This window comes from Helianthus annuus, chromosome 4 (genome assembly GCF_002127325.2).
Source record: "Helianthus annuus cultivar XRQ/B chromosome 4, HanXRQr2.0-SUNRISE, whole genome shotgun sequence".
In the NCBI taxonomy this organism is placed as follows: domain Eukaryota; kingdom Viridiplantae; phylum Streptophyta; class Magnoliopsida; order Asterales; family Asteraceae; genus Helianthus; species Helianthus annuus.
Window position 1 is genome coordinate 168,402,638 of NC_035436.2, and position 24,396 is coordinate 168,427,033.

General features: G+C 36.0%; 2 protein-coding genes and 1 long non-coding RNA gene across 3 annotated transcripts; 2 read left to right on the forward strand and 1 right to left on the reverse strand.

Annotated features, from left to right (window-relative positions):
* The first annotated feature begins 2,031 nt into the window (after positions 1–2,031).
* Positions 2,032–10,466, forward strand: LOC110937271 (homeobox-DDT domain protein RLT1). Its single transcript, XM_022179665.2, has 16 exons — positions 2,032–2,570; positions 2,816–3,244; positions 4,068–4,156; positions 4,242–4,322; positions 4,399–4,563; positions 4,652–4,874; positions 5,242–5,348; positions 5,453–5,539; positions 5,626–5,778; positions 5,877–6,032; positions 6,678–6,887; positions 7,636–8,196; positions 8,273–9,217; positions 9,302–9,406; positions 9,510–9,767; positions 9,856–10,466. Exons 1-16 carry the CDS (start codon positions 2,477–2,479, stop codon positions 10,444–10,446), a joined length of 4,254 nt encoding a protein of 1,417 aa, XP_022035357.1. The 5' UTR covers positions 2,032–2,476; the 3' UTR covers positions 10,447–10,466.
* Positions 10,467–11,702: 1,236 nt separating this feature from the next.
* LOC110937270 (glycogen phosphorylase 1) lies at positions 11,703–20,675 on the forward strand. The gene is made up of 22 exons (XM_022179664.2): positions 11,703–12,474; positions 12,578–12,692; positions 12,895–12,995; positions 13,100–13,191; positions 13,386–13,521; positions 14,149–14,217; positions 14,328–14,429; positions 14,520–14,618; positions 14,703–14,813; positions 16,329–16,535; positions 16,617–16,724; positions 17,254–17,349; positions 17,443–17,499; positions 17,579–17,725; positions 17,805–17,864; positions 17,977–18,081; positions 18,557–18,718; positions 18,819–18,892; positions 19,451–19,574; positions 19,655–19,746; positions 20,176–20,296; positions 20,423–20,675. Exons 1-22 carry the CDS (start codon positions 11,848–11,850, stop codon positions 20,573–20,575), a joined length of 2,958 nt encoding a protein of 985 aa, XP_022035356.1. The 5' UTR covers positions 11,703–11,847; the 3' UTR covers positions 20,576–20,675.
* A 2,649-nt stretch (positions 20,676–23,324) lies between these two features.
* LOC118491128 lies at positions 23,325–24,326 on the reverse strand. The gene is made up of 2 exons (XR_004890475.1): positions 23,447–24,326; positions 23,325–23,362 (listed from the first exon to the last, which is right to left on the reverse strand). It is a non-coding gene; the product is annotated as an uncharacterized LOC118491128 (long non-coding RNA).
* Positions 24,327–24,396: the final 70 nt, after the last annotated feature.

Consider the following 24,396-nt stretch of genomic DNA (forward strand, 5'->3'; position numbering starts at 1 on the left):
AACCCGAAACCCGGCCCAAACTTTTTCGGATCCCGCGTATTTCTTTGGTTTTAGGTTTGTGTTTTGTGAAAGTTGGTTTGTTTATAGAGAATTACATGAATTCCCTCCCAAAATCAAGGTTCACTAAACCAATGGATGCCACATCAGCAAAATGGCTCCACCATTCAAGGATACATAGCCCAAATCATCTCATTTATTAATATATATAGATATGTATATATATATATATATATATATATAGAAAAAGTATATCGTACATTACGGCTTAACGTACTTCACGTACAACAACGCGCGTGATTTGTTCTATAAGATGCGTGATTAATGTTTTCAATATGCGTGATTATTGTGTTTCAACATGCGTGATTTTGGATTTTCGAATTATAACGTGCGTTATTTTAAAATGAACATGCGTAATTACCTGTCGTACGTGATGTACGTTAAGCCATAATGTACGTTAACCTTCCTCTCTCTCTCTCTCTCTCTATATATATATATATATATATATATATATATATATATATATATATATATATATATATATATATATATATATATATATATGTTTGTGTGTGTGTGGGGGGGGGGAGAAGTTCGTTAGAACCAAAATATGCTAAGAATCACATAATATACTTGTATGTCGTATTTAAAACTATCAAAAGTAATGGATGGGATAAAAAAAATAATTATGTAACCGTCTTATATATTATATTTATTATTAAAAATAATATGTACAAATATGTTATACGGTTTTTACCATTTTCAAGATTGTATCTAAAACAAACTTCCTTATATAGGTTTTGTAAGATTGATTTTTTTTTTTTTTTTGGTTTTAGTATTTTACTCCTTAGAGACAATGGAGTGAGGCTTGGGTTTGGGCATAGGAAACCCACCCAAGCCCCCTACACCGTCCCCTATGGGTTTGAGCAGGGGCACTACCTCTTTAGCGTGGGAATTGTCATGGGCATGTGGCGGGCGTGGGCTTCGACGTGGAGGATGATCATTGGTTGTTGGTTTTGACCGCTGGTAAAGGACTATATTAAAAATAAATAAATTTTCTATTATTTACTATCTATATAAATCAAACCAACCAAACCCTTTTTCTACCATTCTCTACTACTACACTCTCAAATTTTATAAAAAAATCCTTCCATTTTTTATAAAGAAAATGCAGCGTGTAGTAGTTTTTTTTACTTGATGCAAATGAAACAGGAAATAATGAAAAAAATATAGCATGTAGTAGTTTTATTTTATTTGATGTATTCTTTTTTATTTAATTTTCGTATTATTGACATTATCTTCTTTTCTAAATTAATATAAATGTCTTTTTTATAAATTTAATTCGTTTAGTTAAAAAAGAAAGTATATAAAAAAAGGAAAAACAATGCCACTCATGCTTCAAACCCAAGCTCATTCACTCCCTTACCTTTTGGGACTTGGGGAGTTCACACAAAACATGTGTTAACTCATACCCTCAACCCAAGACCCTTCACTTCCCGTACTCTTAGTTATGGAGCAATATGACCAATATGGCAATATCTTTCATGATCATCTACTTATAGTGGGTTAGTTTGGTACTTATTTTATTTCTAGGATTCCTTTTAAGAAGCCAGAATATTATCATATGCTATTAATTCCATGCCTTGATTACAAGAGACGAAGGACCTCACTTGTAAATGGGCCTAGTATGTGACCCGAACTAGTTTTATTAAAAGTTGGAACACTAAGGCCCATAGAGACTTTTGTGAATGGGCCTAGTAGCCCAATTAACAGAAAAGTGAAAATACACACCCACAAACCCTATCTATTACTCAACTTCAAAACCCAGAAACCAGTAAAACAAAAACCACATATTAATTTTGATTTTACTAATCTTTAAGTACTAAAAAAATGGACTAAATTAAAAAAAAAGTCAAATGGACTAATTTAACAAAAAAAAGTCAAAAATCCCAAAATTCACCTGCTTTTTTCCTCTCTCAGGTCAGATCAAAAACAATTGAAATAGGGTTGTTGATTGATCATCCATAGTAATAGTATTCACAAATCCAAGAAAAACACAACACAACACAACGTGTTGGTGCTAATACAACTCATTCATTCATTCAATATCCAATAAAAAGAAAAACAACCCAAAAAATTAAATCTTTAATCTTTAATACCCAACAAAAAAACATGAAAAGATTAATAATCAACCGGATCAAAGATACAACACCAACTATTGTTATTGTTGTTGTTCTTTCTTTGTTCCTTTGGAATTGCAACAATAATATCATCACACCATCTTGCTTCTGTTTTCTCCTCTCTCTCTCAAGAATTCCCCCCTTCTCTCTCTACATATTTGTCTCCGCACAAAATTATTTTGTGGGTGTTGTAAAGTTGGAATCTTTATGTCGTTTTTCATCTTGGAACCCTAGTTTTTTGGGTATTTTTCGTGTGAATTTTTAGGGTTTTGTTTCAAGTTCTGATTTTTAGCTCTGTAATGGACACTAATGGTCAAACTGATGGATTCAAGAAACCTAAACGCCAGATGAAGACTCCTTATCAACTGGAGATTCTTGAAAAAACCTATGATTGTATGTCTCTAACTTTCTAATAATTTGTTGGTTGTGTGTTATTTGTGTCTTGATATGGTTTGGTTTTGAACTTTTGATACAATATATATATATATATATATATATAGATATATATATATATATATTTTTAGGGGTTGTGTGTGTGTGATAAATTTGTTAGAGTATTATGTTGATGTATTAACTTATGATTATAATTTATAAAGATTTATTATTCATGTTGTGGATGATTAAATATATGTTTGCAGCGGAGATGTATCCGTCTGAGGCGACGAGAGCACAGCTGTCGGAATCCCTAGGGTTAACCGACCGGCAGTTGCAAATGTGGTTTTGCCACCGCCGGTTAAAAGAAAAGAAAGAAGAAATTGTTAAAAAGGTAGTTGGGGAACAGATGGAGGTTTTAAAATCTTCTAAACGAGAATTGATTGTGGCTGAGCACGATGGTTCGCGGTCTATGTCGCGTCATGAGTCATGGTCAGGTTCAGAGTCGGATTCTAGCCGGGATAATGAACCCGTGGTGCGTAGCAGGGCGTCTGAGTTGACCCAACAGAAGATGATGGTGAGAAGAATGATTGATAGTGTGGAGGCTCAGTTGGGTGAATCGTTGAGAGAAGATGGACCAGCACTTGGAATTGAGTTTGATGAACCGCCACTGGGTGCGTTTGGGACACCGATAGGTACGTGCTAGTTTTAATTGTTTGTTAATAAAGAATACTATCACTAGCAATGCCTTTTCGACTTGAACTTGAGTCAGTTAGCCAAAAGAATAGACCTTGAAAAGCTTAAAACCTAGTGCTAGACAATTGGACCGTTTGACCTCTTATATAGGGAAATTTACGAAAATGTCATTTGACCAACGTTCTTTACAAAAATGTCACGTTCATGCGTCCGTGGACAGACTCCTCCACATGGGATGCGTCCGGATGCAAGGGATGCGTCGGGGAGGCATGGGATGCGTCGGGGAGGCATGGGATGCATCAGGGAGGGCATGGGATGCGTCGGGGAGGCATGGGATGCGTCGGGGGAGGCATGGGATGCGTCGGGGATGGACTCTTCAACATTTGAAAGGACACGTGTCAGCTCCTCGTTCATGGACTCTTCAAGGTGACGCACAGACTCCTCCCATGTAGAGGAGTCCGTCCACGGACGCATGAACGTGATATTTTCATAAAGAACGTTGGTCAAATGACATTTTCGTAAATTTCCCTCTTATATATGTATATATATGTGTGTTTGTGTGTATATACAGAGAGAGTGAGTGACTCATTTCAGAACCAATGATATGTAGAGAAGCGCATAATGCATTTGTATTTATTGCTTTGAAAGTAATACACAAGAACGATGACATCTATATTTCTCGTCTTATCCCATATCTTATATAATTTTTCTGATCTTTGGATTATTTACTCGTTTTTTAAAAACAAAATTTCTTGTTTATTAGTTATTGATATTCCTACTAATGTTTATATCTTTTTTCTATTGTGTGTTGCTTGTTAGCAGTGGTCAAGAAGCCTCTAGCTTCACCTATAAATGATAATGACTTCATTGAACCAAATGAAGAAGTTATGCAAATGTGGAGAAAACGCAAGGTATACTTGATACTTATCGATCTTTATTAACATTTCGTTTCTTGTCATATGTAACCATTGGTATTAATTTGTCGTTTTCTTGCAGAGTGAAGATGTTGGAAGAGATGGTCAATCCGAAAAGAGGATGAAAAAGGAGCTTGAGAAAAAAGATCCGTTGACGAAAAAGGTATAGCAATCTTCAAATAAATTTTATTTTTGGCGCTTGTTATAACATTTTATTCTTGTTCGTAATCTAATATCAGAAGGAAGAACAGATGAAAAAAGAAACGGAGAAACAAGACCGCGAGAGACGAAAGGAAGCAGAACGAATGATGCGGGAAAGACAAAGACAAGAAGAAAGATTCCAACGTGAAGAAAGGCGCGAAACCGAACGCCGAGAAAAATTCTTGCACAAGGAATCTTTAAAGGTAATGATTTATTATCTATTTATCTTATCACTGTAGAATGTAGTTAATGGTTGACTCTTTTAAATATATGTTTTGACTTTTGTAAAAGGCGGAGAGAAGAAGACAACAAGAAGAGCTTCGAAGAGAGAAAGAAGCTATAAAAGTCAAAGCTGCTATTGAGAAAGCGGCAGCAAAAAAAATCGCTAAAGAATCTATGGAATTAATGGAGGATGAGCGTCTAGAATTATTGGAATTAGCGGCTTCTCATAAGGAGTTGACATCGATCGTTTCACTTGATTATGAAACTTTGCAGAATCTTGATTTCTTTCGAGGTAAATTCCATTTTGAGTAAACTTCCGTTTTGCTCCCTGTGGTTTGGTCACTTTAACGGTTTTGCCCCAAACCTTTAAAAATAGCCATTTTCCTCCAATAGTTTGCTATGGTTTTTCCATTTTGCTCCCTGCGGGGAGCAAAATGGACAGACATACAATTTGGATGGAGTTAGAGGCAGGGAGCAAAATGGAAAAACTATAGCAAACTATTGGAGGAAAATGGCTATTTTTAAAGGTTTGGGGCAAAACCGTTAAAGTGACCAAACCATAGGGAGCAAAACGGAAGTTTACTCTTCCATTTTTATTATTTACTAATCGTTATAGTTTATCGATAGCGTAAATTTATATGATTTAACATTATTCCCAGATCTTTTATGCGTGTTCCCACCAAAATCTGTGCAAACAAGATTAAAACGTCCGTTTTCGGTTCATCCATGGATTGACTCGGAAGAAAATGTTGGAAACCTTCTCATGGTACGTTTTTATGCATCTTTTTTGTTATATAATCGTCGTAATTTAAAGCAAACTATAAGAATCATCCAAACAGTTTCCTGACTGATTTAAAACGACATTAACAGGTTTGGAGATTTTGTACGACATTTGCCGATATTCTCGGGCTCTGGCCTTTTACTCTTGACGAGTTTGTTCAAGCTCTTCATGATTATGTTAGTTTCACAAACATCTTTGATTTTTAATTATTATCATTTTATTATCTAGTCTTTTTTATATGTTTTTTTAATTTAATTATCAGGATTCAAGATTATTGGGAGAGGTTCACATTGCTCTTCTGAAGCTGATTGTTAGAGATATTGAAGATGTCGCAAGGACACCCTCCGGTGGGCCCGGGGCTAATCAATACGCTGTTGCTAATCCTGAAGGTGGTCATCCTCAGATTGTCGAAGGGGTAATTCCGTAATTTGCATCTAAAATCCTGACACATTCATTTACAAATGTCTAATATGGTTGCAATGTATACTGACGAACATTTATTTTTGTAACTAGGCATATATGTGGGGCTTTGACATACGCAACTGGCTTAAACATCTAAATCCATTAACATGGCCTGAAATACTTCGACAGTTTGCTCTATCTGCCGGTTTTGGACCTAAGTTGAAAAAAGATAAAGTCAAGCATCCGCGCTTGCCTGAAACTGACGAGGTGCATATTATATATATATATATATGTAGGGAGGGGCTCTAGAGTGAACACTACTGTATTTGTGAACTGAGTGAACAAATCCTGGCCATTGATTTACATCATCAAATCGTAAAATACACTAGTGTATTTTCATCATCAAATCCTGGCCATTGATCTACACTTGTGTATTGATAATCAAGGGCTAGGATTAGTTCACTAGTGTTCACAATCAAGGGGGTTGTTCACAAATGAACCTAACCCTATATATATATATAGAGAGAGAGAGAGAGAGAGTCAGAGAGAGAGAGAGAGAAAGTATACTGTACAATTGGCCTTAATGTACGAGCATACGAGATGAGAATGCCGCACGTTATAAACCTCAAAAACCATAAATCCGCATGTTATAAAACATCAGGTGTGAGTCATAAAATCCGCATGTTATAGCCTAAAATCGGCATGTTATAAAACACACCGGTTGTTAGTCATAAAATCCGCATGTTATAACTAAAATCCGCATGTTTTAACCTAAAATACGCATGTTATATTTTCATCACGTACGCATCGTACGTTAAGGCCAATTGTACGTTAACTAACCCCTATATATATGAAGAGTGTTAGCAGGTCAACCTGGTTCGACCTATATTAAAGTTAACTTGTTTGTTGCAGAGTAAAGGTTGTGAAGATGTAATTACGATGCTACGGAATGGCTCAGCTGCTGAAAATGCAGCCACATTGATGCAAGGAAAAGGTTCCCGTCTTCAAAAGAAGTCTAGAAATCGTATGACTCCTGGGACCGTGAAATTTGCCGCTTATCATGTTCTTTGTCTCGAGGGAAGCACGGGCCTAAATGTTTTAGAACTTGCCAAAAAGATTCAGGTTCTTAGTAAAAGATTTCATTTTTACTTTTCTTTTGTTATAAAGATTATCGAGCCGGGGGTCTCATTGGAAGCAGCCTCTCTATTCCTACGGGGTAGAGGTAAGGCTGTCTACATCTTACCCTCCTCAGACCCTACCTTAGCTGTGTTATTGGTGGGATTTACCGAGTATGATGATGATGATGATTTTGTTATAAAGATTAGAGTAAAATGCCATTTTCGTCCTTGAGGTTTGGCCGGTTTTGCGACTTTCGTCCAAAGGTTTGTTTTTCTGCATCTGGATCCAAAAGGTTTGAAATCTTACCATTTTCATCCGGCTCGTCCTCCATCCATTTTCTCCGTTAAGTCAAGGGTATTTTTGTCTTTTCTGTTAACTTAAAGGGCAAGTTGGTCTTTTTCACTTTAACAAAAAAGACAGAAATATCCTTTGACTTAACGGAGAAAAATGGTTGGAGCTAACGAACGAGCCGGATGAAAATGACAAGATTTCAAACCTTTTGGATCCAGATGTGGAAATACAAACCTTTTGGACGAAAGTCGCAAAACTGGCCACAAACCTCAGGACGAAAATGGCATTTTACTCGGAAGATTATTTCAGACTTTTCCTTTGTTATAAGGATTATTATATTTTGACTTTCTTTTGTTATAATGATTATATTTCGACTTTTCTTTTGTTATAAATATTATATTTTGACTTCTCTTTGGTTATAGTTATTGCGTTTTGACTTCTATTTCCTGAACTTTTGAAGAAAACAGGACTTCGTGATCTTACAACAAGCAAGACACCGGATGCTTCAATCTCGGTTGCATTATCAAGAGACCCGATCGTATTTGCAAGAATTGCTCCTTCTACTTATTGTGTCCGGCCCGCTTATAGGAAGGACCCTGCTACTGCCGATGAAGTAATTTCATCGGCTAAAGAGCAGATACAAACTTACGCAAATGGAATCTTATCTGGAGTTAATCTTGAGGAAGTTGAGAAAGATGAAGATTATGAATCGGAGGTTGTTGAGGGTCGAGAACTTAACGATTTTGTAACCTCATCTACTATCAAAGGCACCGACTTTCACATTGAAGATGTTAAAACGTCCGTTTGTGAAGACGTTGATGTTGAATTAAAACGTCCGTCCGTTGGTGTGAGTAATATTAATCAAGAAAGTAGTGAAATTGACGAAAGAAAATCAGAAGCGTGGGTTCAAGCGCTTACAGAAGGGGAATATTCGGATCTTTGTGTTGAGGATCGTCTCAATGCTCTTGTCGCTTTAACTGGAATCGCTAATGAAGGAAACATTATTCGTGTAGTTCTTGAGGTAATTTCAAATTATACGTTTTTTGATATTTTTTCACAAATATTTTTAAACTATTCTTTAACAACTCTTTCTATAGGATCGATTAGATGCTGCAACGTCTGTTAGAAAGCAAATGTGGTCAGAAGCACAACTCGATAAAAAACAATTGAAAGAAGAGTTTATAACCAAATTTCAAGATTCTTTTCTCATGACGGGTCAAAGCCCGTTGATTCCTGTTATTGATAATAAAGTCAATGACGGGTCTCGACAAACGGGTCAGGATAGTTCTGTTGGACAGATAACGGGCCAAATTTATAACAATGGATGTAACACAGCCGAAAGATCACGGTTGCAGTTAAAAGCTTTCATCGGTCACAAAGCAGAAGAAATGTATGCGTACAGATCTTTATCTTTGGGCCAAGATCGAAGGCGTAATCGATATTGGCAATTTGTAGCATCTAATTCCCGGCATGATCCAGGGTCCGGCAGGATATTCGTTGAATTACAAAACGGATGTTGGAGGCTGATCGATTCAGAAGAGGCATTTGATGCTCTTTTGTCTTCTTTGGATACGCGTGGGGCCCGAGAATCTCATTTACACATAATGCTGCAAAAAGCGGAGACGCTGTTTAAGGAGAACATCAGAAGAAATTCAAACAGTACGGCGTGTGTTTCAAGTTCCGATTCATTTGAATCATCGCTCTCTTTCAACATTGAGCTCGGGAGGGACGAATCGGAGAAAAGAAACGCTATGAAACGGTATCAAGATTTGGAAAAGTGGATGTGGAAAGAATGTTTGTATTCATCGAATTTGTCAGCTAAGGCACATGGTAAACAACGGTGCACCCCGCTCCAGGGAATCTGTGATTCTTGTCATGCGTCTTATTGCTCGGAGAAGGCTATTTGTCCCCGATGTTATAGGTCGATCAACACGTTTAGCGACAAATTATCTTATCTTGAAGTAGATAATTATCCCGATAATTGGGATATTACCCTTCCAATAAGAATCCGATTGATCAAGTCCCTATTAACGTTCTTGGAGGTAAGAACTTAAACTGTTTGTATCTTTTTGTAATCGGGTTCTATTATTGACTTTTGTTTGACCGATTGTATGGAAACGACACAGGCTTCTATTCCATCTGAGGCCCTGCAATCTTCTTGGACCGAAAACAATAGGGACGCTTGGGGTTCTAAGTTGCAAGGTTCATTGTCACCGGCTGATCTTCTCCAGGTTAAACTCACTCGTTCTTTTATGTTCAATTATATATGCTCGTGATATTAGTCTTCATTTTCTTGAAATGTTGTTTTTGATAGTGGATCAAATTTGGTTGCAGGTTCTTACATGGCTCGAGAGTGTCGTAAAACGGAACTATATGTCTTTGGAGTTTGAGACCACAGAGGAACTGATTGGGACCTCTGGCTTATCCGAACTGGTTGCATCGGGCCCAGGCTCGGTCCCTGTACTTCCATGGATAGCTCGAACCACAGCTGCTGTGAGTCTGAGGCTTTTGGAGCTTGATAGCTCGATTTCCTACACTTCTGAACAGAAAACCGAGCTTAATATAGTACACAAGACAAACGATATCATTGAGGTAATTTTTTTTTTCTTTTTGAAAACATACACACAACTTGATAAGTTTGATACTAACCTAGTCTCTTTAACGTGTTTCCCTACGGAAGTCTCCATTAAAGTTCACGTTCTTGAAGAACATCGGAAAAACCTTGGATTCCAACCAAGGTAAACCTGTAAAACCGGCTCGTGGTGGTGGACGTAGTCGCAGTGGCGGGAAGTTGCAGAAACGTACGGCAGGTTCCATAACTACCCCCAACAGTAGACACTACTGTAGAGACACTGTTACATTGAGTCAAGTTATCAAACAAACACATGCAACCGGCCGAAGAACTGCGAGGAAAAGAAGAATTGAAGATGCTCCCAAAGAAGAAGAGGAGCGTGTTAAAAACTTTAATGTTGAAGAATGGATTCGTGAACCTGTCGGCAAATTTGAAACTGAAAACCGTAACTTTGAAGCCAGCGAAGATGAAGAAGATGCAAGTGAATCTGATGATGGTGATGGGAACGGAGTCGGGTTTGAAATGGAAAACAGGGAAAGTTCAGGGTATGGTATTGCAAATAATGAAAGTAGATGGGGTGAAACGGATGAGGAGCGGTTTGAAAATGTTGAAGTAGATATGCATGATGATTATGTAGGTGGAAGGAATTTTGAAGTTGAAGATTCAGATTCTTTTGATTCTGGTGAATATACTGATTGAACCCTAAGAGAAACAAAAAAGAAAGAAGCTTAACATGTTATTACCAATTTTGAAGGTAGAATTAATTTTTATGGCCTTTTAGTTTTGTAGGAAACCATATAAAATTTAAGGGTTTTTTTTTTTTTTCTAATATAATCTTAAGTATTTACAGGGTTAATTTTTTTTGAAATTTGGTTGCTGATCATGCTTCTTGTGCCTTGTATGTGTTTGGGCATTGATTTGGAGTGTAAATGAACCAGTAACTAAGGGTGCGCATTGGGTCAGAACCGAACCTAACCGGCCTGAAACTGAGTTTTCTTGTGATTCCATTTTACAGCCTACTGATTTCCATTCAGTATCAGTTCATCAATTCAAGTTCCTTTCTCATCAAAATCCACTTTGTAAAAGTTAAACAATGGTCAAGAAAACTTATGTTTCGATTGTTGTTGTCGATGAAGATGAACACCACCCAAAGAACACTGGTTTACATGACAGCCAATGAAGATGAAACCATGGTTTTGATTGTTGTCGTAAAAGATGAACACGCCTGAAGAACACTGGTTTCCATGAAGATGAAACACTGGTTTTTATTGTTGTCGTAAAAGATGAACACGTCTGAAGAACACTGGTTTTCATGAAGATAGGACAAATGATGAATAAGTTATTTTTTTAAAACCTACAATTCGGGTGATTTGGTCATCTTTCTGGTTCTTGGTGCGGATAGAACCGAACCTAACCCAAAAAGTCTCCATTCAAGCCTGAGGTCCGACCTTTATTTTAGAACGAATTTCATTAGAAACAGACCCCTAGCAAGATGCGAGGAGGCCAAGAACAACACACTACAAAAGAAATTTACACCAATCTTTCCAAGTAATAGACTTTAAAAGGATTTATTCTGAACCAAATAAAACCAAGAGACTTGATGTCAACAATCTTGGACATATTAATTCGGTTATTCGATAGAATACACTCGTTTCAAGCCCTCATTAACAACATGCTATCATAGGGTCTTGAATAGAAAAGGCGAAAACTTGAGGGATGCCACACCAATCGCTAATGAATTACCAGACCACGGTTGCAGTACCTAATTATTATTAAAATAGACTTCAAACAAATAATAAAAGATTTCATAAATTATTATTTTATAATATAATCAAGAAATCCCACTTGAAATAAACAAAAAACCTTTTTATCATACACATTTGGAAGTTCACAATCTCTATACATCGATTAAAGTTCAAATATATAAAAAAAAAAAAAACTGCAACAAAATCCTCAAAACCACAACTTTACTTCAAATTCACACTTTCTTCTTGGATCTTTAAACCCACACACACACACACACCCCGTGATCTTCATCTTCCCCCATTTTCTCACACACATGAACAACACCCTTCTCCAAAATCTTGAAAAATCTCAACAATGTCAGTAACCCTTCAACCATCTCTCATTACAATCAATTATTATCGACCAATAACCAAAAAAACATCATCTTTCACATCACCCAGATCATCTTTACCGCCAGATCATTCATCTTTTACCCCCCTTCGAAAGAATGCCACTAATAATGGCGCCAAATCCTCAATACAAGCTTCAAGAACCACAATTTCATCTGTAACAGTCGAAAAAGATGTATCCGAAGGTACTGTATTCGTGATTAGAACTCAAGACAAAATGGGTATTATCCTTGATGTGATCACTAGGGTTTTAAAAGGGTTTAAAGTTGAAAACTTTAATGTACAATTTGAGGAAAAAGAAGATTGTTTTGTTGTGAAGTTTGTTGTAACTGATTTGGGTGGGAAAAAGATTGAGGATGAAGAGAGTTTGATTAAGATTGAGAGTGCATTAAAGGAGGTTGTTAATGAAGGTGTTGTGTTGAGGAAAGTTGGGTTTGTGGGTAAAAGTAAAACGGGTCCGGGTCGGATGTTTGAATTGATGGATGGGTTTTTGAAGAATGATCCGGGTAGTCTGCAGAAGGATATTCTTCATCATGTTGAGTATACAGTTGCAAGATCAAGATTCAGTTTTGATGATTTTGAAGCTTATCAGGTAAAGATTGTGTGTTAGTTTTCGAGTTTGTGGTTCGGTTTGAAAGATGATTGTGTTTGTTGTTTGAATGTTTTTATGTTTTTATGTTTGATAATGATTGCAGGCATTGGCACATAGTGTGAGGGACCGGTTGATTGAACGTTGGCATGACACTCAACAGCATTTTAAAAAGAAGGATCCGAAACGTTTATACTTTCTCTCGCTTGAATTTTTAATGGGCAAGTAATTTTTTTTCTTATCCGATTGTTGATTTCGTATATACACGATATACTTTAATCTGAAAGTGAACTTATGTACAATTCAGAAAGCTATGCGGGTCTGATTGAAATACGAAACCTACACTATTTAGTAATCACTAATCAGTCTCTTGGCATAGATTATCCCTTTTTTTTAATATGCGAAAATCCAATTGTTTTGCAGGTCGTTCGTTGTCAAATAGTGTTATAAATTTAGGCATACGGGATCAATGCGCTGAAGCATTAAGTCAACTTGGATTTGAGTATGAAGTTTTGGCAGAGCAGGTTAGTTAATGTAATTGTACGATATCACAAAAAAAAAAAAAAAAAAAAAATCATATCTTGCGATTGTTTACTTAAACTACTTAAAATATATGTTATTTCTAAAGGAAGGAGATGCAGCGCTCGGGAATGGTGGTTTAGCCCGTCTTTCTGCTTGCCAAATGGATTCTTTAGCGACATTAGATTATCCGGCATGGGGGTAATATGTGATTCTTAGATAGATGTAAACTTACCTAATTATAAGCATCTCTTTACTTGATTATGATTCTTGACGTCACAATAATCAATTTGAAAACACAAATTCAAACACCATGTTGATTTTTCTTGAAAGTCTTTATTTTTATTTAATTTTGTTGGTTATGGAATAATAAGCATTTTTTTGTCAATGTTTAGATACGGATTACGATACCAGTATGGGCTATTTAGGCAGATAATATTGGATGGTTTCCAGTATGAACAACCCGATTATTGGTTGAACTTCGGAAATCCTTGGGAAATAGAGCGGGTCCATGTATCATATCCTGTGAAGGTTTCAAAGTACTCTTTATCTCTGTTCAAGTATATATCTTATACTTATATATATAGGAGAAGGATCCGTTAGGAACCACCCTTTATTGCGAGAACCGCGAGAACCAATGTGAACACAACAAAAAATACCTAAAAAAACACACAATTTTTTTTTTAATATTTTTTATAAAAAATCGCTACTTTTAGTAGCAAAAAAAAAAAAAAAGTTTTTTGGCTACTAAAAGTTTTTTTTTTTGGCTACTAAAAGTTTTTTTTTTTGGCTACTAAAAGTAGCGATTTTAATGTAAAAAATATTTTTTTTAAAAATTTTGTGTGTTTTTTTAGATTTTTTTAGGTTTTTTGGGGGTTTAGTTTTTAGCATTTTAGCTTTGGGGGGGGGGGTTGTTAGGTTTTTGGGGGGTGGGGGAGGGGGGTTTAGGTTTTTTTTTTTTGGGGGGGGGGGGTGGGGGTTAGGTTTTTTTAGCTATTTTTAGGTTTTGTTCACATTGGTTCTCGCGGTTCTCGCAATAAAGGTGGTTCTCGCATGAACCTTACCCTATATATATATATATATATATATATATATATATATATTCATATGTATGCTCTGCTATAACTCTAACTTTAATTTTACTGTTTACCAAATCAGTTTTATGGAAGTGTGACAGAGGAAGTTGTGAATGGAAAGAAATGTAATGTTTGGACTCCTGGAGAAACAGTGAGTTATTTTCCTTGCATTAAATAATTCTCCAACACAAAACCTTTTTATTATTTCTTATTTTATTTTTCTATTTTAGTTTTGTACCGCTCTCGTCCTCTTCTTTGTAGGTTGAAGCGGTTGCTTATGACAATCCTATACCTGGTTATGGAACAAGAAACACAATTAATCTACGTTTATGGGCTGCTAAACCGAGCGATGGATATGACATAGTGAGTTTAAATGTTTAATTATAATAGGCTATTTATATAATTATATTACATCCAGATAGTGTTATTTATCTGTTTTCCCCTTTATTGCAGGAGTCATACAATACCGGAGATTATATTAACGCTATTGTAAACAGACAAAAAGCAGAAATAATAAGCAATGTCTTATACCCTGATGACCGTTCTTATCAGGTAAAATTTTATATCTACATGCGTTCGACACCTTAAGAAATCCGTAATTCATGTTTCTTGTAAACTGTAAACTTGTTTTCTCAGGGAAAGGAATTACGGCTTAAACAGCAATATTTCTTTGTCTCGGCGTCATTGCAAGATATTATTCGGAGGTTCAAAGATGTGCATGGAAACTTTGATGACTTCCCAGATAAGGTTTTAGGCTTTAGCATCTACTTGGTGTTCTTATATGAATTCTAATAATATTAAGAACAAAAGTCGGTGGCTTTTAGCTAGGGCTGCAAACGAACCGAACGAACACGAACAAGACCTTGTTCGTGTTCATTTGTTAAGAAATATATATGTTCGCGAACCATTCACGAACACTTATCGAACAAGATTTTATGTTCGTGTTCGTTTGTTAAGGAAATGAACTTGTTCGTGTTTGTTTGTTAATTTTAGGCAGCGAACATTGATGAACACAAATGAGCACAAACTAACGTTCATGAACACAAATAGAAACAAACGAACACAAACAATCGTTCATGAACAGAATATATAATACACCGACACTTATTAGATATTTAATTTTTCGGAATTTTAAAGTATTTAATTAAATATAAAAACTAAAAAGACTAATGAAGTATCGAACACAAACGAACACGTTACCAAACGTTCACGAACATAAACGAACGAACATGACCTCTGTTCATGTTTGTTTATTTAACTAAACGAACGAAATTTCTTGTTTGTGTTCGTTTGTTTAGTAAACGAACGAACACAAACGAACTTCCCACCGCACGGTTCACAAACAGTTAGCCGAACGTTTGGTTTGTTTGCAGCCCTACTTTTAGCCTTTTACGCCACCGACCTCACATTTTTCAAAAATTGACAAAGCTACCCTTCCACTTGGCGAAATGCATTTTTTGCCTCTTCTTCAAACAAAATGACAAATGCACCCTCGAACTTTGTGAAATTGCATTTTAAGCCCCTGCTCCATTTTACCAGCACCCCCTATACTTTCAAAGTTTGCATTTTTACTCCCTTTTCTTTTCCTTTTGCGTTTTTAACCCAAAGTTTCACCGCATTGCAATTTTAGTCCCTTGGCTTTGCAAAATCAAGGTTATCCCCCAGGTTTCTAATATTCCAACATATATAATATACGTTTTTAACATATAATTTTCTTTAATGATTTTTGTTCGCTAATTTCATTTTTAAAGAACTAATTTGTCATTAACCTCCTTGTGTTTCAAAAGTTTCGACTTTACCCCTTTCATCCCTTTACTTAAAAAAAATAATTTTTACGTCCGGATTTTTATGTACGTGTCCGTATAAATTCGAGGTGATCTACGTTCAGACGAAAACGTTTCTTGGGAAACGAGTCAGTGAAAGTATAATACATTTTCGTTACGTACCAAACCGAGCGTCGTTAAATCTAATACATTTTCATTCGAATGTATCAACTCAAGTTACTCTACTTTTCGTGTGGTTTCTATTTTTTTGAAGCTATAATAAGCCCCTTTTGATTGTTGCGCATCGGCCGCGGGCCACATAACGTTGCACTAAGTTGTTCGATGTTTGCAATGTACCCACACTGCAACGCGCGCGGGTCTATTTACTAGTTTTATAAGAAATGTCACATCACACATAACTTTTGTAGTTTTATTAATTTATTATGGTTAGTTGATGACTTGATGTATATTTTGTTTTAACCGTGAGTAATCTATGCAGGTTGCTTTGCAATTAAACGATACCCATCCATCAATTTCAATAGCCGAACTCATGCGAGTGCTTCTCGATGAAGAACATTTGGGTTGGAAAAAATCATGGAATATCGTAAAACAAGTTTTTTCTTTTACTACACATACAGTGCTACCCCAAGCGTTGGAAAAAGTTCCGGTAGACCTATTTCAGAATGTTTTACCCCGTCATTTACAAGTGAGTAACAACTTGCTACAGGTTTTTAATTTATCTTAACTTTATAATTCTTGATATATTCATATGTACTTGCTATTACAGATTATATATGACATAAACTTTGCGTTTATGGAGGAGTTGAAAAAGAAGATAGGACAAGATTATTCCCGTTTGTCTCGAATGTCGATTGTTGAGGAAGGTGCTGTAAAGGTATATATAAATTATAGAGTAAAATGACATTTTCGTCCCTGAGGTGTAGCTAGTTTTGCGACTTTCGTCCAAAGGTTTGTTTTTCGCATCTGGATCCAAAAGGTTTGGAATCTTGCCATTTTCATCCAGCTCCTTAACTCCATCCATTTTCCTCCATTAAGTCGGGGGCATTTTTATCTTTTTTGTTAACTTAAAGGGCAATTCGGTCTTTTTCACTTTATGTAAAAAGACCGAATACCCTGAAAAAGACTGAATTGCCCTTTAAGTTAACAAAAAAGACAGAAATATCCCTGACTTAACGGAGAAAAATGGATGGAGTTAACGAGCCAGATGAAAATGGTAAGATTTCAAACCTTTTGGATCCAGATGCGGAAAAATAAACCTTTGGACGAAAGTCGCAAAACTGGCCAAACCTCAGGGACGAAAATGGCATTTTACTCGAAATTATAAAATCTGCTAATGTTCATTAATATGATGCAAGATAAGAATCCACCTTTTTAATTGTAATATCGATATATTGAGTTGACAGAATATTCGAGTGGCGAACCTTTCCATTGTTTGTTCTCACACAGTTAACGGAGTCTCTAGAGCTCATTACGAATTGCTAAAAACACGAGTATTCAAGGTAATCAATTTTCAGTATAATATTTTTCATGTTTGTTCTTTGGAACAAATGTTAAATAAATAAGAAAATAGCTTACTCATGGTTTATTTGTAGGATTTTTACGAGCTATGGCCCGAAAAATTTCAATACAAAACAAATGGAGTAACTCAGGTAACGTTACATATTTAATATGTTGGCATAATTCAAATGTCTAAACTTTATCATTAATTTTTTTTTTGTTGCACTTTAGCGTCGTTGGATTGTAGTAAGCAATCCCTCTCTATGCGCTCTAATCTCAAAATGGCTCGGAACAGAATCTTGGATCCGCGATATTGACCTCTTAGCCCATCTCAGAGAATACGCATCAAATTCTGACCTACAACAAGAATGGATGACGGTAATTAAATGCGTAAAACGTTTTACTAGCGTTGGCAATTTGTGCGATGTTTGGCTAAACAAACGTGTTTGATGTGTAGGTGAAGAAGATCAATAAAATGAGGCTTGCTGAATACATTGAAACGATGAGTGGAGTGAAGGTGTTATATAACTTATATCCTTTAAGAAAATTGCTATAAATGTCGGTGTGCTTTCATTTCATTCACGATTTGGCCACTATACGTTAAAGTGTTTACTAAACTACCATTGTAGGTTAGCTTGGATGCAATGTTCGATGTGCAGGTAAAAAGAATTCACGAATATAAAAGACAACTGTTGAATATACTAGGCGTAATTCATCGATATGATTGCATAAAGGTATCCTTTTAATGTAAACTTTATATCTTTAAGTCACAAATTTAAGGAAAAATTACAAGTTTTATCCTTTATCTTTATACCACTTTTCAGGCGGTGTCCTTTTTAACGAATGTTGACAGGCGGTGTCCTTTACTAGGTATTTTGTTGTAAGTTTAGTCCTTTACACCTAACCCAGTTAAAAAACCCTGTTAATTGTTGGGTGTAAAGGACTAAACTTGCAACAAAATATCTAGGTAAAGGACTAAACTTGCAACAAAATACCTAGTAAAGGACACCGCCTGTCAACAATTAACAGGGTTTTTAACTGAGTTGGCTGTAAAGAACCAAACTTGCAACAAAATACATAGTAAAGGACACCGCCTGTCAACATTCGTTAAAAAGGACACCGCCTGAAAAGTGGCATAAAGATAAAGGACAAAACTTGTAATTTTTCCCAAATTTAAAGTATTAACTAATTTTTACTCTTGTAAACAAGAATATGGGGAAAGATGAGAGGAAAAAGGTTGTTCCGCGCGTGTGCATAATCGGTGGTAAAGCTCCTCCCGGTTATGAAATTGCAAAAAAGATCATCAAGCTTTGTCACGCTGTTGCGGAAACAATTAATAATGATGATGATGTCGGTGACCTTCTTAAACTGGTAAATTATCCTGAATTCTTGATATCTATGTTTATTTCTCAAGTGGGTCCCATGTGTTACGGTCAGGGGCAGTCTTAGTGAAATGTTTTTGCTTCTGCAGGTTTTCATTCCCGATTACAACGTTTCCGTTGCCGAATTAGTTATTCCCGGAAGTGACCTTTCACAACACATTAGGTCTGTATTTCACAAGGTCTTGTTCGTGTTCATTTGTTAAGGAAATATATGTGTTCACGAACTGTTCATGAACACTTACTGTCCGTGTTCGTTTGTGTCCGTTTGTTAATTTTAGGTAAGGAATGTTTACGAACACAAATGAAAACAAACGGAAACAAACAAGCATTCATGAAAAGAATATATAATACATTGATACTTATTAGATATTTCATTTGTCAGAATTTAGAAGTATTGTAATAAAATATAAAAATTGACAACACTAACGAAGTAACGAACTATCGAACACAAACAAATATAAACCAACATGTTACCGAACGTTTACGAACATAAATGAACGAACGCGGCCTCTGTTCATGTTCATTCATTTAACTAAACATACGAAATTTCTTGTTTGTTTTCGTTCATTTATTAAACGAACGAACACAAACGAACTTCCCGCCAAATGGTTCACAAACTATTCGCTGAACGTTCGATTCGTTTACAGCCCTACTAATTATTTTGTATTGACGAGTTTAAGTTTATTAAAAATATGCATCGTTTGTGTTTTTTTATATGCAGCACTGCAGGACACGAGGCATCGGGGACTGGAAGCATGAAGTTTCTTATGAATGGATGTTTGTTGCTTGCGACGGCTGATGGATCTACAAATGAAATTATTGAAGAAATAGGTTTAGAAAACATGGTAACTTTGAATTTGTCGTAAATTAATTTTCTTTTATAATACATCATTACAAATCAATGTGTTATTTTTTTTATTTTCAGTTCATATTTGGGGCAAAGATCAATGAAGTTCCGGCATTGCGTGAAAAAGATTCCACCATTAAAGCACCCCTTCAGTTTGTTCGTGTAGTAAGGTAGAATGCATTTACCTTAAAATGTACAAAATACGCTTTAATTAATAACGATATACGTTAAAACTATGGTGATATTAAATAGAGTAAATTACGATTTTGGCCCTTGTGGTTATATCACTTTTACCCTTTTAGCCCAAAAAGGAATCTTTTAACATCTGAGCCCCAACGTCTTTTTTTTTTCTAACCCTTTTGGCCCCTAATACTAACCCCATCCATTTACTTTTAGGGGCCAAAAGGGTTAGAAAAAAAGACGTTGAGGGTCAAAAGGGTTAGAAAAAAAGACGTTGGGGGCTCAAATGTTAAAAGATTCCTTTTTGGGCTAAAAGGGTCAAAGTGATATAACCATAGGGGCCAAAATCGTAATTTACTCTATTAAATATTATTATTTAATAAGTGTAATAAATCATAAATAATTTTAACTTTTTCAAGGATGGTGAGGGATGGATATTTTGGTTTCAAAGACTACTTCAAGTCGTTGTGCGATAGTGTTGAAAACGGCAAAGATTTCTATCTCTTGGGGTCTGATTTTGCTAGCTATCTAGAAGCCCAGGTAAGCTAATTGATTTTTAATTTTCTGAAATATCGAGTTTAGCGTTTCTTGATTTTGTGCCTAAATTTTTAAGAATAGTCAAGGTGGCACATAAGCATGAAATTGAGTAAGTTTGTGCAAGTGCAGGCTGCTGCAGATAGAGCATATGTCGATAAGACGAAATGGAGCGAAATGAGCATACTTTGTACTGCTGCCTCTGCAAAATTTAGCAGTGATCGAACAATTGAAGATTATGCGGAGGAAACATGGGGAGTCCAGCCCTGTAAATGTCCCTTTTAACTGTTTTCTTCTGTGCTCTAATTGCAATTCAAATGTTTAATAAACTAGTTTTGATTTATGTATAATTGGTAATATAGAGATTCTCATTTCAACTGTGTAAGCATGCATCCAAAAAACGTTTTTCCGGCGACCGGAGACTAACGGCGTTAGGGTTCTGTTAGTCAGGGTCCATTGGAGGCCAATATGTTAAAAGTTAGGACTGCCCGTGGTTATTTTTAAAATTGGGACTGTTGGTGGCCAACGACGAATAGTTGAGATTATTAAAATTCAATATTCCTATCCTAAATAAAGGCATCAAACAGTGGAGGATATTAAAGCATCTTTAACAAGAAATTTTGCTCATCAGAATGGAGTTGTTAAATGAGATATTATGATGTCTGGTGAATCATACATAATATTCTCAACTTTTTCAAGGATGGTGAGAAATGTATGTTTTGGATTCAAAGACTTGTTCAAATTGCTGGTCTAACACTGTTGAAAATCGCAAATAGTGGGGTCAAACTTTCTAGAAGTTAGGTAAACTAATTACTTGCCATATTATCATGTTTAGTGATTCTTGATTTTGTGCCTAAATATCAAGAGGAAAGGGAAAGGGCTCTCTTAGTACAATAAGGCGGGTATGATCAGGAAAATAGAGTGAATTTTTATCGTCTAGATGTCGTAGAGAATTGAGAATTCTAATTTCCTTCACTTTTAAGAATCAAAATAATGTGCATAGAAAGAAATTCTTGTATTTTCAAGTAAGCAGATATGAAGCAATAAAACTATATGAAAAGATGGTGGTTCAATTCACGAGTCGCCCTTAAGAATGTTGGTAATACGAATGAATGCCCCCCCCCCCCCCCCCTATCCACACACACCAAAAAAAACTATATTTTTGGAGGTTATATTTAGGCTAAACTCCTCCCCTCAATTTGGCTTTGAAACATTTTAGCCATCCTCTACTTTAAAACACTCAAATGTAGATATTGAGAAACATTTTGTGTGTATAGTGATTCTTGACTTTGTGCCTAAATATCAAGAATCCCACCATGGAAGATTATGGAGAGGAAACATGGGCCCCTACTAACAGTTTTTCCATTGTGATGTGATAATGTTAAATTAAACTAGTTTTGAGTTTTGTATAATTGGCAATATATAGTTCTCATTTCAATTTTGTTATATCAACATCATAATCACTTTACCTAAGCACTTAAACTCACAAAATCAAGTTCCTTTTTGAAACCCACCACCAAACACATCCTTTCCCAGTTCACAACTATGTATCAAATACTTGATCATATCCATGGTTGGGATTATGTGTCAATTGCCGTGTTATGAGCAACAAATGAGTTTATTGATAATTGATTTAGTGGCCGGTCGAATTTGGCTTGATTACTGAGAGGGTGTTTGAGGTTGAGTTTTGAAGGAGATTTTTAGATTATTGAGTTTTGAAATCGTAAATAATCAGTTTTGAGTGTTTGGGTAAAAAAAATTAAAAAATGGATTATTTGCGTTTAGACAGTTACAAAACACAGTTTTCCAAAAGCAGCCCCCCCCCCCTACTGCAACAAAATGCAGTTTTTCAAAAATTGATTATTTGCGTTTAGAAAAGGATTTTCACTTGTTTATTTTTTTTTAAATATAAATATTTGCCAAACACTCAAATAGTTGATTATCTGATTATTGTGATATCAAGCAACATAATCAAATCCAATCACTATCTTTCAACATCACGTTTTGATCTGATTCTGATTATTCAAAACGCATAATCTATTTTCAAAACTCAACCCCAAACACCCCTGAATAGTGAATTGTGTGATTAAGTGGTCTTAGAGGATCATTAGTCAAAGATTTAATAATTACTAAAAAGCTTAATGGTCGGTAAGTAAGTCGGAAATGTGTAATCTAATCATTATACACATCCAAATTCCAACAAATGAGGGGTAAGTAAGAATATCATGAAACTAAAGACAAAACAGTTATTGTTACAAGGTAAGAGTATAAGGCACATGTTTTACCTTTTCTTTTATATATCCCTATGATTATTTAAAAAAACTACACCCCATATAACAAATAAATTTCTTGTTATATTATACTAATAATAAATAGAGAAATGTGTGATAATAACCATGTATAAATTTAAAATGGGTTTTTGGTCTAGAAAACTAGACATGATAATTATGTTGCAAAGTGATCACTAGTGAATCGAGCCATGAGTGCGAATGCTCCTAGATGTCAAACCGAAGCACTTGTTATTGCTATTTGCTTAGTTACCACAATTATTTTTAAGAATCATATCTATGCTTAAAGGTGGGCCATTTGAAATGATGAGAAACATTGGATTTTTTTTCCTTTCCATGCTTCTTACTTTATTAGATCTTAAGTCTAGGGAGTGCCAAAAAAAAAAAAAAAAAAGAAACTGAATTAACCGACTCATAATTGAATTAACTTATAAACCGAACCGAAAAAATCGAATCAAATAAAATACCGATGGGTTGGTTATTGTTTTTCTAAAAACTGAAAGTAGCGGACTGGTTATGGTTATCAATGTTTCTATACTCACCATAACCGAGCTAAACAAACATGTAGTAAAATATTTGTCTGATTTTGGACTTTTCATATTTTTTCAGAGAAAAATACCTGGATAGTCCATGTGGTTTGCTCATTTTTCACCTTTAGTCCATGACTTTCTAAAATTCCATCTATAGTCCCCAACTTTTGCAATTTTGTTCCCGGATAGTCCCTGGCACGGATGGGAGTTAGTTTGTCCAGTTAGGTGGGTGTGAAATGACGTATATACCGTTACTGTAAAAATAAAACATTAATTAATCATTTATAAAGGCAAGTGGGGGCCACAACTATTATTTAAATATAAAAATTGGGACCCACCATCCCATTCTTCTTCATCTTCTTAACCCGACATAGTACCACCGTCCACCACCAGTTCCGGTCACCTTCGAACCTACAACACCACAACATCATCACTAGCGATAACCTTTTAAAATCGGAAGTCGGGGTGAGGTGGCAGCGACGAGTTGTAGTTGGCAGCAGACATATCCACAGATCCTCAAGGAACAAACCATTACAAACAAAATCAACAACGATCTGTAACAACGGAAGTACCCTGCAGTAGCGGAAGTATTAACAACCACCCTACCTCCGGCGAACAGTTCAGCTACACCCACCACCTCCGACGAACAGTTCTATAACTTCTCTCCATATAACTTCTACAGATCTGTTTATTCTTTAATTTTAGATATCTAGGTATGATTTAGTGTAATTGCAAGTGGTGACATACGGTGGTGTTGGGCTGCAGGCATGGAGGTAGGCAAAAATTGTTTAACAGACCCCCAAAAATCATTGATCCCTCTTTCCTTAACTCAGCACCATCTTCTATAACCAACCACCACCACCACAACTGTAGGTAGCCATTTCTGGCCAATCTGTGATGGGTTCAGGCGCTGGGTGTCGGGCATGATGTGTGAAGGCTATGCTTGGAGACGGTGGAGGTGGTGGTTGGAGACAGTGGAGGCGGTTGTTGAGGGGTGGAGGTAGGTGATTGTAGATCTGAACGCGATTTCAGATCTGTTTTGAATGCGATTTCAGATATGTGGTGATAGTGGTTCAAATATGGGGGTTCAGACGTGGGTGGCTCGAGTGGTGGTTTTGGTGTGGTGTGACGGTGCTGGATAGAGTGATGATGCGGTGGTGAATGGTGGCCGGGAGAAGGTCTCCTGGTTGTAGAGGTGGTGGATGGTGATGCTTGGGGTTGAGGAGATAAAGTAGGAGGGGAAGGTGGGTCCCATTTGTTTATATTTATATTAATAGTGGTGGGCCCC

Coding starts and splice junctions, on each gene's coding strand:
- LOC110937271 (XM_022179665.2), top strand. CDS start 2,477: ATGGACACTAATGGTCAAACTGATGGATTCAAGAAACCTAAACGCCAG. Junction 5,349..5,452: donor ATGTTGGAAACCTTCTCATG/GTACGTTTTTAT, acceptor CGACATTAACAG/GTTTGGAGATTTTGTACGAC. Junction 9,407..9,509: donor CACCGGCTGATCTTCTCCAG/GTTAAACTCACT, acceptor ATTTGGTTGCAG/GTTCTTACATGGCTCGAGAG.
- LOC110937270 (XM_022179664.2), top strand. CDS start 11,848: ATGTCAGTAACCCTTCAACCATCTCTCATTACAATCAATTATTATCGA. Junction 12,996..13,099: donor ATGAAGTTTTGGCAGAGCAG/GTTAGTTAATGT, acceptor TTATTTCTAAAG/GAAGGAGATGCAGCGCTCGG. Junction 19,747..20,175: donor CAGTTTGTTCGTGTAGTAAG/GTAGAATGCATT, acceptor AACTTTTTCAAG/GATGGTGAGGGATGGATATT.